General features: G+C 33.5%; 1 protein-coding gene across 2 annotated transcripts; it reads right to left on the bottom strand.

Moving 5' to 3' along the window:
• Positions 1–6345: 6345 nt before the first annotated feature.
• LOC110658551 (uncharacterized) lies at positions 6346–13325 on the bottom strand. Of its 2 annotated transcripts, none has more exons than XM_021816205.2 (8): positions 12993–13325; positions 12811–12904; positions 12372–12491; positions 12223–12271; positions 11963–12062; positions 11775–11836; positions 11554–11612; positions 6346–6752 (listed from the first exon to the last, which is right to left on the bottom strand). In XM_021816205.2, exons 1-8 carry the CDS (start codon positions 13142–13144, stop codon positions 6648–6650), a joined length of 741 nt encoding a protein of 246 aa, XP_021671897.1. In that variant the 5' UTR covers positions 13145–13325; the 3' UTR covers positions 6346–6647. The 2 variants fall into 2 exon arrangements, with proteins under 2 accessions (XP_021671897.1, XP_021671898.1); XM_021816206.2 differs by lacking the exon at positions 6346–6752 and adding an exon at positions 9020–9287 and having other exon boundaries at positions 12993–13280.
• Between the last annotated feature and the right edge of the window lie 234 nt (positions 13326–13559).

The following is a 13559-nucleotide window of genomic DNA, read 5'->3' as shown; positions in this document are numbered from 1 at the left end:
ATTGTTTTAGCAATATTTTCTTTTGTGGTCATTTCTTTCTTGGCTATAGGTCCATAACCATTATCTTACCATCTCCATTTATGACCAAGGCCTATGTGCTATTTTGCACTATCTTGTTTGCTTTGGTTTAACTTATTTCTTTCTTGATAAAACAATTAGGAATATCGTTACGCATCTAAAGTAAATTGCTTGCCTTGGTGGCAATTCCTCATCTAGTATTTTTCTCATTTCTTACTGTTCTATTTATTTTTATCTATCGATATTCTATAGCTTATTTTGCACTGATGTGTGGTTATTATTTTCTTTTGTACTAAACTATAACCTTTCAATATTCTAACTTTAGAGTTTTAAATCCCAGGTTAGGATTTTCAAACTCCTTTTTAAGAAGAAAACTTTATCTTATCATAACTGTACCAAAACAGATGTCGTTTGCAACTATTCTTATTCTTGTGTATTATTGGATAGTACATAGCTCTACAAAATAAATCCCAAGTCAGTACTGTAATCTGCAGCTTACAGCACAAACATCAAGAATATTGCATAGTTACTACGATACATCCCAATAGAACAACTTCCCTATATCTTATTTCTTTTAAATTCACTAATGTCTTGAACTTATTTTGATTATGGTACCCACTGACATCTATCAACAGTAATAGCCTTACCCGCATCTAAGGTAGCTATATTATTATAACTTACTTTTAGGTTCTCTTTCCTTACATAATTAGGCTTACTAATTAACTTTACAAATTCTTGTGTGCTAGCAAATACTTTTCACTGACAAACTCTTTCAAAATTAATTTTAAAAAGACTAGTCACTAACATATTAATTTTTTTTTTTTTTACACATATACATATCTCAGTTAAGAATTGAGAAAATACCAGCAACCATACTAAAAGTCTCATCCTCGTCCCTCTGTCGCATAGTGTATACTCTCACTAGAGCATCACCTTGTCCTGGTTGATTCACAGTACTCTGACTTCCAGGTATACTACCTCTACCTCTGCCTCTGCCTCTACCAACTGTTGGTAAACTCTTCGGGGTAGAAACTTGGGTTGACCCTTCTGCCGTGGTAAATGATCCATAACGGCGTAGACTCAGGCAATCCTTAGCAAAATGACCAGTCCCTCCACAATTGAAACATGCTCCTATAACTCTATAACATACTCCACTATGTGGTTTACCACAAGTCTCACAAAGTCGATCCGATAGCGTATTTCTACGTCTCTGTTGAGTTTGCTGATCGAATTGGGATTATTTCTGTCTAGAAGATATACCTCTACCCGATTTGCGCGAGCTAGATCCTTCAAAATGTTTTCTTTTCCCAAAGCCACTCTTAATAGCTTGACCAGTAACCTTTTCAGTTTTTTCCTTCTCTTGTGTACTCTTTTTCATTGCCCATTCTGATTCTATCCTTTTTAGTTCCAAGGCTTGTGAAATCAATTTAGAAAAATTCTTGTGTCAGAACCCTACCACTTGCATTCTCAAGTTAAGCCTTAACCTAGCCTCAAACCTTTTACACCGGTCTCTGGGGGTGGAGACTAAGCTTCCAGCATAATGGCTTAACCTTGAAAAGTCCCGCTCATACTCTGCTACAGTTCTATCCCCTTGCTTCAACCTTAAAAACTCTTGCAGCTTCATGTCTACATAAGTATCAAGGACCCACTTTTGCTAAAATTCCCTTAAAAAGTCTGCCCATGTGAGGACTAGTGGCTCTACCAGACTGTAGGGGATGGTCTTTCACTACTCATATGCATCCCCTTGCAGAAGTGATACTGAATATTTGAACTTCAACTCCTCAGCACACTGTAGTTTTCTGAAAACCCGTTCCATCCTCTCTAACCACTGTTCTGCTTCCAGTGGATCCACTGTTCCTTTGAATTCTGTAGCCCCAAATTTCATTAATTTCTCATATTGTCGAGCCGGAGGCTGTGGTTGTGCTACAGGTGCTTGTGCTTGTGCTTGAGGTGGCACAATTCCCGCCATTTGTTGAAAAAACGCAGCCATCTGTGTGCAAACTGAGTAGGGAACTGCGGTGCTTGAGGAGGAGCTGGAGTGGCTGACCCACTCACATTCTGGAGTGCTGGGGCCTCTCCTTGGGCCTCACCCTCGACAGATTGCTCTACGGAATGATCTCCCTCTTTCATTCTATTTTTCAGAAATTATCTACTCTCTGATAATAAACACAAGGAGGTTAACTTCTGTTAGTGCATATTCATGATGTAAATATGTCATATATATCAAATATTTGAGCAGTTTTATTTACCGACAAAACATTTCAAATTCACAGTTCAAAATTTATTTTAAAACCTTGCTCTGATACCACTAAACATGTCACACCGTACTCCTCGTAAGATGTAATATGTTCTCGTAGTACACCTAATGAATTACCGTACTTCACCTACCGATAACCCATTAAATGTACTACAAGGGATTTTAAAATAATTTTCGTTCATTTTGGAATTGGTGGGTAAAATTTTTTTCAAATTTTAAAAACCTTTATTTAAAGTCTAAACATAAATTAAATTCTTAGATATTTAAAATCTCCACAATTTTTACAAAAATTTCGGCAGAGTGCCGTCTGTATTTTGATAAGACAGTTCTTCAAAACCTGAAAATAGAAACACTCGCAATATATTTCTTAATCACAACTCCATTTGCAACCACCAAACTTCAAATCAACAGAAATAGCAACACTTCAACTCAAAATCTAAATTTCAAATCAAGAATTAATATCTCAAAACATTTTATAACTCATGCACATTGCATTTTAAATCATTAATTTACAATCATAAGTTAATTTACAGATACAAAATCTCAAAAATAATATTATTACAATTTTATCTGTACAACTGCTCAAATTACAGAGATACATATGCATACTATCATATTTACATCAAACTAAACTACTAGGGTATAGACAAATACCCGTACAAAAATTCTTCAATTGTGCTCCTCTCTAACTGTAGCAGCTCACTTTGCTGCTATATCCTTTTCTCTATCAGCGATAGCAAGTTAAAGCTATCGCTGAGTATATAAATACTCACTGGTGCACAATAAAGCATAAAATGCATAATATAAAATATTTATGAATAAATCATCATTCAAAAATCTCATAATCGCATTTCACAAATTTTTTCTCAAATCACATTTATAACAAATCATAATTTTTAAAGCTTAATATAGCACAACTTGATCAAACAATTTAATAAACATAGTGTTGCCAAACAATAACACAACTTAGGCCATTACACAAAATTTCCGAACATATCGTGTGTACATCACGACAAGGCATACTCACCCCACTAATCGAAATCAATGAGGGAGGTGGCTAGCTAGCTAATGAGTACTCATCCAAACTCGGCCCTCAGACTGAAAAGCCAGAGAGGGAGGAAAGTGATCAAATATCAAACTCACACCACAAGTGGAGGAGGAACATATTAATATTGCCATGCCAAGTGTGAATCAAAAATAATTTAAATCAAGTTATTCAAACATTTCATATAATTCACAAATCATATTTCATTCCAAACTTTTCATTTATAAAGTAGGCAACACACTAATTTTTTTTCAATAAGATTTTCAAAGCCATAACTAAATTCAAAACCATATTGTTCAAATATTTCATACAAATCAATAAACAACTTTCATTCCAAATTTCCACTGTAGAATAGGCAACACAATATTCTCGAAATTCATAATGAACAAAACACATTCACAATGTATAACAAATCAATTTCCGTTATGAAAACTATAATTTAAAAATTTTTTGTGCACAAACCTGACGTGAGTCGCCTCTAGGCCTTGCCTCAGTCCCTTATACCTTCCAGGTCTTTTTCAGCTGAAACACAACATTTATAGTGTTTCAGTATCTTATTTCACAGTAAATCCAATAATTAATTCATAAATACTTAATTCAAGCCCAAATATGCTTAAACTAACATTCTTGGAAATTTTCATTTTAGAGTTACTATTCATGGTACTATTCAAGTCAATTTGTTGACATTTTAAGGCTTAATAGGTATGGAAACTTCAACTTCACTCACATATCACATTTTGGTCACTAAATTTATTGGTTTTGGTTATTTATTCAAATTCTAAGTCTTTTAGGCAAATTTGATAAATTTTTAGTTTTGGTATCTAAGGTTGCACTGTTCCATTGGTCATCTTACTGTTGGAATTTGGCAAAACTTTTTTCATAGAAAATGTTTCCTATTGTCTTAAGTTTATTCTCCTTTTTGAATCACTCCAATTAGAGTTTTGTAGCTCAAGTTATAGCCATTTGAACCATGGCTGCCAGATTGGACTCAACCCAGTTTTCTGGGCAAATTTTGGTTCTAGTAGTTTTAGGTCACCAACTTTGGGTGGCCAAATGACTTGGTTAATGGCATAATTTGGATTTGTGTTCTTCATGAAAGTTTTAGGTCTATATCTCATCTGTTCACTGGTAAAATTTCAGGTCATTTAGACCTACCTAGCTCAAGTTATGGCCAAATGGTCAGTTTATACAAGGCAGACTGAGATTTTTCAAGTTTGGTCAATTTGTTCACTAGGTTTTGGTCACTTTTTGGGCATGCTTCCTAAATGAAAATTGTGTCATTTAGTGTCTATTTTCATTCCCAATTGATTTCATACCAATTAGACTTGTAAATTTTCAGTTTTGGTCCCTCAAAGGGACCTTGGTCATGCTACCAGCATCATAACCACACTAAATCCGAATTTGGTTTCAACTCCAACACTTTCAACACACTTCATTTGGTCACCATTGACCATTTCTTACTTCAAATTAGGTCAAAGACAACATTTACCAATTTTTCATATTTTTGTCTCTAAACCATAAGGGTCCAAAACCCTAATTCACAAATTCTTGCATTTAACCAATTCAATGCATATCAATCTCATTACCATATCCATACAAGCTTGCTTAACATATTAAATTCCATCAAACCATGCAGATACACCTCCACAACATGCTGGCCGAAATTTAGTCATGGTCCCTCAATAATTTATTTCATTTCATTTTAAGTTTATTTCTAAGTTAATCAAGCTATAAACACAACTAATAAACTAACTTTGCAACTTAAATCACTAACCTCAATCTTTGATATCCAATTCTTCAATTCTCTTCCTTTTTCTTTTTTTTTTTTCTTTGTTCTTCAATCTCCTCTTCTAGATGCCAAAACAAGCTTTAACCATAGTAAAATAATTTTCTATGCTGAGATTTTTGATTTTTCAAGCTCAAAGATGAGCTTTCATGGTGGTTTTTTGAGGGAGAGGATGAGAGAGGGAGCAAGGCGGCACTTAGGGAAGAAGAAGGACTTTTAGTTTTTTTTTTTCCTTTTCTTTTCTTTTCTTTTTTGTCTTTAGGAAGACCAAAATTCAATTTAATTAAATTTATTAATTATAATCTTTATATCATCATGCATGATGTCATCTCCCTACACCTTTTTTATTTTCTCTTTTTTTTATTTATTTTTCTATTAGTTCTTTAATTTAATTCCCGACTCCAAAATTTTCTTTTCTCCGATTTTATTTGACAGTTAGGTCAGGAGTCAGCTCTCGGGGTCAATTGACCAAATTGCCCCTAGCCGGTTCAACCCGGTTTGTAAATAATTCAATATTTCTTCCGGATCCCTGACCTAATTGTTTGACTGGCTTAACAATTCTTTTTCGTAATTTTCTCTTATCCACTGTGTTCGTAATGGTCTTAAGGACCGCGGCGTCACATTTTACGGTTTGAAATTTGAGTTTAAATCGACTTTGCAGTCGTTCCCGAGAAGGTCACCCATCGCTGTAACTCTCAGCTCATTTAACTTCTTATGTTTTGTTTTTCTTATTTATACTTAACTAATTGACAGTTACTAATTATTTGTGTTTATGGTATATCTAGTTGTCATAAATGTGATTCTAATCTCCTTAATTATCCGGACCGACACCGATCACCGAAATAGTGAAATATATCATTCTATACAAATAGGGGTGTTACAAAGCCAAATGAAAAGAAAAAAAGCAAACCGTATCCTATTTATCTCTGTTCTATTATCGGATTCTGTCTTTTCGCCTGTCTATTTTCCACCTTTTGAAATTCCAAATAGATACAAGATCCCCTTGCATAAATGATGCTATTCTTGCCTTTGCTTTTCCCTTTCAACTCTTCTCAATTACAATTCATTATTATAGGTCTTCACTGGGATGAAAACATGGCAATCTAGGCAAGAATTCAAGAGAGAGAAGGGAAGGGCAAACAGAATGAATCTTCCGTTAGATCATTTTTCGACTTTGTGAGAAATCCAAACAAATATTTATGTATTTTAAAAGCTACTAATTTTCATAATAGCCACCCAAAAACAGAAATCAATTCACTTTCTCAAACTATTTTCACATACAAATTATTCTTTGCTAAACAAAAAAGCCTAAATGTCATCACAATTCAAGAAGAAAACATGTTAAAACCAGCGAAGTGGAAAATCTCTTCAATGGTCACCGTGAACATGTAGTCATCCTCAATACACCAGTTCTTATAATTGCTAAAACAGCAGTCGACTTCAAGCTTGATGCAGACTTCTAATTCAGAATATAAGAAAGAATTGGAAACCCGGATGTGTTGAAACTCTATTGGCTGCCAATTTGCCATATCTGCCTATGTTCAACTGACGAGTTTTCTCAATACTGCTTCAGCACGCTGCTCAAATTTGGGTAGGGCCCATTCATGCTGGATTATGTCAAGACTGTCTTTCTCAGCACTCAAGCTCTGACAACAATGCACAAACAGGATTAGAAATAAAATGCATAGCCATTTAGTCGAGAAACATCAGAGAAGTTATGCAGTACAAATTTTTTTAAAGGCAATTTTCATCCTTGAACTGAACATTATTGCATTTATGCTTCCAAACAAACATTTAAATTGATCTTATTGAATACAAAACTTTCCCAATTTTTCATATGATAAAATCTGGGATACAAAGTAAAATTTGGGAGAGAATATCTTTTGAAGTCCCATCAGAAATATTCTTGACAAAGTAGGCATCTATCATCAAATTATGCATGAATTGTGTCTAAAGCTAAGAGAAGTACTCATTATGGCATGCTAAGAAGCTTTTCTAGGCATGATGAGATAGCCCTACAGGTTACATGATCATGTGAACCTACTTAAAAGGAGTAGCAAGACTGGTACTGCATGGGAAACAGCGAATGAGCAATGCATCAAAGAGGTAGTGTGCCAATGGCAGCAATGCTTGAGGGGTGAAGCAGCGTCAAGTGAGAGAGGGAGGACGAAAATTTAAGTTTTGGGACCCATTATGGCAGAAAATGTAATGGCTGTTCATCCATTAGGGTTATTGCCACCTAAATGCTAGTATCAGCCCCTTTACCAACTAAACAAGGAAATGCGCCTTATTATTTCATTCAATGGCCATTAGTTGGAACCAAGAATAGGTGTTGAACTATATATTACTTTGTGGTAGAGATATATGGGGTGCATATGCATGTGTACATGCAAGCAAAGGCGCTAGGCGCTAGCCCAAGCGAAGTGAGGTGCTAATTCATTCTAATATAATAAATAATTAAATATACAATGTAAAAGAATCTAATATATTACACAATCAATAAATTGCTAAATTTCATATTCATATTTCACAATATATTATATGTTTTAAGCTTCAAGATCAAAAGCATTCATCTATGTTTTCATGTTGTATCCTTTTTATTGTTTGTGTGTGATGATGCTATAGATTTTTAAGACATTTTTTATCCTAAACAAATAAAAAAAATTAAAAAAAATATCTATTATAAGAATTAAGAACACTAGAATAGACTAGATTATTATAATTGAGTACTCAAATAGATTGTAGTGTGTAATGCAACAGAATTTTAGAAAAATAATATTCATTGAATGTCCTTAAAAAATAATATTCAAGAGGGGTAAAAAAAAATTTAGGATGGGTAGCATATTTGGTGGAGTTAGGAATTTAAATCATAGATCAATGAATGAGAAGAATGAAAAGATTCTTTTACTTCCACTAATTGAGTATAAGAACAATGAAATCCAAAGAACTCCACGACACTTCTAATAAGAAGCAATAAAACAAGAAAAGGAACAATAAACATACTCGGCTAGAATAACAAAAATGTGATAGAATTTTAGAGAAAAAAATATATAGAATATATGCAGAATTTCAAATAATATACTGGTTTAAGAAAAAAAGTGACAGCAAAAAAAATAATTTCAGAATTTGAGACATAGAAGAGAAGAATGAAGAAAAATAATGGAAATGTTTAGCCAAAAAAAAAATAAAGAAAGAAAGAGGAGAAGGTGGCCATGTTCTCTTTCAACTTTTTTTTTTTAAAAATTTTTTGCATTTTCTCGCCTTTCCTCACCTTTTCTCACCGTTTCTCGACTCGCCTGGGCGCCTAGGCAGCGTCTGGTTGAAGTCGCCTCACCTAGAAGCTTCCCAGGCGAGGTGCCTAGATTTCGCCTCGCCCGGGTGCCTGATGACAACACTGCTCTAAACCAGGTCGGGTTTGTAATTGAACCAGATATGAAATTGACTTGGCACTAGGACTCGTGAATCCATGTAAGCCGTTGACTCGGCTAGTTTGACCAATAAATAGGAATAAAATTTTCTTTAGCGTTGGCAAGGGGAATTGAACTCAAGACCTCATAAAAGATAATTCAAAGTCGTAACAAATTGGGCTAGCATGACAGTTATATTGTATATCAAAAAAATAGTTACACATTTATAAAAAAATTTTATATATCATATTACTCGAATACTTTTTATATAAAATTTAAAAATACTATTAAAATTTATGTAATATAACCTAATAAATGCTAAAATTTTGACTTTAAATAACTAGATTTATTTATTTATATTAATAGATGTTATAATTAATTAATTTTAAATAATTTTTATATATTTAATTAATTTTTAATGATCCACTAATTGAACCACTTCCTCCGCCGGGTCAACCTTTGGGCCTAGTCAACCTTTGGGCCTAGTTTAATAACACTGCTAAAAAGAGTATCTAAACCTAAAAGCTATTTATTAAATAATGCTGACATGTTGAAAAATACATTGCCAATTGAACATCTCCTGCATCAAGTATGCTATTCAACAGTGTCATATGGTGGTCATTACACCTTGGGTCACTAGTTCTGTAAGCTATAACACCAATAACTCCCAAAATCCTTGTTGAATAGAGACGTCTCCCTCACCACGTGTCTTAGTTATCAGCAGCTCCCCAAAAACTCCTTGCTCTTTCTAGCTTTCCCAACCTTACAGAATTCCTGGCATACCAAAATTCTCGAGATCATCACAGTACTTCCTACCACAAGAATTGCAAAAAACCTATAGAAAAATATGGAAATTTTCTAGTCTTGTTTACTTTTCATTTACTATTAATTTCTGATACATCTGTAAATTTTTAGATCTACAAGATCTTTATGCTTTTTGAGTAATTTGCTCGGATCTGCAATATTTTGTGTTATTTTTCTTTTAATTTTAGGTATAATTTTCAAATTTGAATAAATAAATGGAACAAGAGAAAAGCAATGATCAATGGAAAAGTTTATTAGCTTGAAAATGTTATAACAAGTATGGGTCGTGCAATTTGACTAATTTAAGGTTTCCATACCAATTTCATAATTTTTAAAATTTTGAAAACTACTAATACAATTAATTTTAAAATTAATCTAATTTACTTTGTAAGTGATATATATATACACGAAAAAATTTTAATAATGTCAAGGCAATATCAATTTGAAAGGTCGTGCACATGACTGATACAACTAAAAAGAACTGGTCATAATTGCAAATAAAAGTTTGTACTTTTTTTGCCATTAGGATTTACGCCTAATGGAATTGGGGGGAAATATTAGCAATAATTTGAGCGGTTCTGGTGCTTTTGGTACCAATACTTTTAGATTTACTATACCCTCCAAAATGGGGGAGAGAGAGAGAGAGAGAGAGAGAGAGAGAGAGAGAGAGCGAAATTTTGTATTTTTCAATTGTGGCCCAATTCTCTAATGTGGCTGCCACATCAGCATTGCTTGGCAAGAATCTAGCAATAGCAATCATTATTATAATGTTTTGATTGGTTTAATGGTTTTTAAGTTTAGGGAGCTTGAGTGAGATTAGTCCCCATTTTGCCCAACCAAAACTTCTGTGCAGCAAGCCCTATTATCCAATTCAAATGCACAAGCTCTACATTGACTATCCCACAAGCTCTAAATATTCAATTTAAGTTGATGAATTCACTAAGTTTGCTTTTCAATTTTCTTTTTTCAAGGTTAACAACCAGTTAGCAACAAAACCACAGAGTTCCAGTTATAATGTTGATTTTTCCCCTCATTCTCACAACCTTTATCTCCAGCTCCAAGGCTATGAAGCACCAAGAAGTATGCAATGCAAGCCATATGCTAAACATGTGCATGCTTGGCACACCTACAGCACAAATCAAACATGCCAACCATGTCCAGCAAAAGGGGAGGGGGGGGGGAAATAGACACACAATCCAATACAACTTTATACATGTTGGACATATGCTAGATATTTCATGAGGTTTTTTGCCGAAAACAAAATTGTGTTGAGTGTGAACACAAATTTTTAAGAGAAAAACTCCATCAAAATTAAGGAAAAGATTAAACATTTCAATATGAAGTAAGATGCTTATTGATGGATGACTTTAATTTTGGCATTGATACCAAACACTTTATTAGATGTTATGGTTGAAATTTTCTTTTTCAGTTTAGATATAAATTTCTTTTGCAATATTGTGGATAACTTTTTTTTCCAATATAGAATGGATTTTTCTCATATAGACTTTAGAACTATTTGATGTTAATAAAAATATGGTAATGATGAAATGCAATATTTAATTGTTAACATAATAGGTATCGATAAATTATCAATTCTATGCAAAATTATTACATTAAAATTTCAAATTACTCAAGCACTTTATTATGTTAAAAACTTCCCTTTCTCCCAATAACTTATTAAGTTGACTAATTTTATCATATTTTGATTTACTTATGCTTTTAATAAACTACACTAGCTAAAATAAACTTTATACTACATTTATTATTTAGCTTTTTCAATTTCAGTCAACCCAGTTCTATCCCAGTTGAACCTCTAACTCATAGCCCCCTCCCTTTTAGAAGTTTGAAGACCAGGATGAGTGCAAAAACCTTGCCTATGGGTCTGAAATATTAGATAACCAGTTAGACCATTAGTCAACAGCCAACTATTCTTTTGATTGATTTCTGTATCTGTATCAGTTTTAACCAGGATCAAATGGTGGAAGCAGTTCATAGGAAACCCAATTCAAACAGCTTGCTCAATTCAAATTTGAAAACAAAGATTACAATCAATGTGCTTCAAATGATAACTACTTGTTCAACTAAACTGTTTAAAAAGCACAATAAATTTAAAATAATAATAATAATATCTAGAAGAAGAATGAAAAAGGAAAAAGGAGTAATTATAATTTGACAATTCAACCATATAAAAAATACGAAGCCCTAAATGCTCAATAAGGAAGCACTAAGATTGTACCTTTGTTGGATCAAAGCCAAATCCACTCATTTGCATCATGCGTTGTGTATCGTCCATAGCTGAATTAAAACATCATAATTTAATATCTAAAGTAATTCAAAAAATTCCAAGGCAAGCAAATCACTAAATAACACGTTAATGATTCTGCAAGAAGGAAAACAACATGAAAATTTAAATTAAATCATACAACACAAGAATGCAGTTTGTAAACCAAAACTAACCATTTTCTTCACCAAGAATGAGACTAAATAAACCCCTTAATCCAAACAAATTAAGGAAATACCTGAATAAAGATAGTACAGCATAATCAGAGAAAGCTAATTCAGTAAATGACTAAAATAGAAGAAAAATACTTTTTGGACCACTGGTTACAAGATATAGATTCTTGTTTATAGAAGTGGAGAAGTACCATGAACGACTACTGACATAACTAACATCAACAGTGCTCAAGTCAATCCCATTTTGCAACATTGATCTGAACCTCTGAGTCAGCGGAAAGGGTATCTTGGCTGGAAAGAACAAGAGAAGATCATTAACATATAGTTGCAAAAAGTAGCAAAAGAACATTCAACAAGGCAGGAGACCAATATGGTTAGTAATTATGATTGACAAGCTAAGATGATGCATGGGTGGAAATCCAGAAATAAACAAAATGACAAAGAAACATACCAGCAACAAATCCAGAGAAGAAAAAGTTGACCCACGCAAAAGTAAGAGTCTGGCCATCAGGAAAAAAAAAAATTACAAATCACAATTATAATCATCTACTTTCAGCAATCAGGAAAGGAAATAATGCCATACTATTTAATTATTAATACCTGAGGTATAATCATAGAAAGGTTTTTTTTCATCATATCCATGGCCATATTTGGATCAGAGAACATTTGTGCTTGTGCATTTTGTGCCTGGCCTTTCGGAACAAATAACAATCCATTTTCCTACAAACATCCAAAGGTTAAACCGTCATACTTAACATGTTAGCTGCCGAATAAGCTAGTCTGAAGAAACCCAAATTCCAAAGAAAGCTGCTGGATAAGAGGGCACTAAAATCAAATAAATTTTAAGTATTAGTTAATCAAAACTATATTGTGTTGAACCAGATTTCCAACTTTATTACTGGCTCAATAAAAATTTCAGCTTGGACTAAGTTTGAGTCCACATGACAGCAGCCAAAAGACCACATCGGGCCTTAATAAACCACTAAAACAAAATAAACTCTTTAGCCGCTTTCTTTTGACGAAGGAAAATAAGGCAAACCTCGTTGCTGAAATAAACCCTTCGAGCACGAAACGCCTTAGGAGGTATAAAATTAGCGCCAGAGCGCAAATTCCGAGCCCTGACAATTACTTGCCTGAAATTTATGGAAAATATATGAGCAGAGACGGATACATGTACAAATGAATAGACTGCGAGATTAGGGTTTAGGGTTCAGAATTCACCCTTCTTTGACGATCTTGGCATCCGGGACTTGATAAGAGCGCATAAGCTTGGAGACGAAGTAGCGGAGGACGCCAATGAGGACCATAACTACGGATAGAGGAATAAGTACCCAATCTCTTATCGCCGTATCGAGCACCAGATCTTCTGCCATGGCTGCAAATTCTCTTCGTCTCTGGGAGAGTACCTTTGCCCTCCTTTCGATTAGCTATATGGGCAAAGTGTCTAAACTAGCTCCTTGTACTTGAAGGCCACGGTGAAAAAAGCCTAAAATTATGATTTTGACTAAATTAGGGCATTGCATATGGCTAATACTAATATTTTAATTTATGAGAAAGGCAAAAAGATCTTTTGAATCTTGCGAAATAGTAAATAGTCATTTAAATTTCATTTAATTTATTTAGTTTATTTAACTCTCAAGATTAAAAAATAAAATAAAATAAAAAGAAACATAGAATTCACACCGTTAACTATAACCAAGGGGAAAAGATAGTGAAAACTATGCAAATTAACCTACAACTTACATTGTAATTATATAAGTGCATGAATCGTTAATAAGTAATAAAGTA

Source organism: Hevea brasiliensis, chromosome 5, assembly GCF_030052815.1.
Source record: "Hevea brasiliensis isolate MT/VB/25A 57/8 chromosome 5, ASM3005281v1, whole genome shotgun sequence".
In the NCBI taxonomy this organism is placed as follows: Eukaryota; Viridiplantae; Streptophyta; class Magnoliopsida; order Malpighiales; family Euphorbiaceae; genus Hevea; species Hevea brasiliensis.
Note: the sequence above shows the minus strand (reverse complement) of the source record. Positions and strands in the feature narration are given on the sequence as shown.

Excerpts from the sequence above, each read along its gene's own strand:
- LOC110658551 (XM_021816205.2), bottom strand. The coding sequence starts at position 13,144 with ATGGCAGAAGATCTGGTGCTCGATACGGCGATAAGAGATTGGGTACTT. Across the intron at positions 12,905-12,992 it reads GCCAAGATCGTCAAAGAAGG|GCAAGTAATTGTCAGGGCTC; the intron begins GTGAATTCTGAA and ends CATAAATTTCAG. Across the intron at positions 12,063-12,222 it reads CTTCTCTGGATTTGTTGCTG|CCAAGATACCCTTTCCGCTG; the intron begins GTATGTTTCTTT and ends TGTTCTTTCCAG.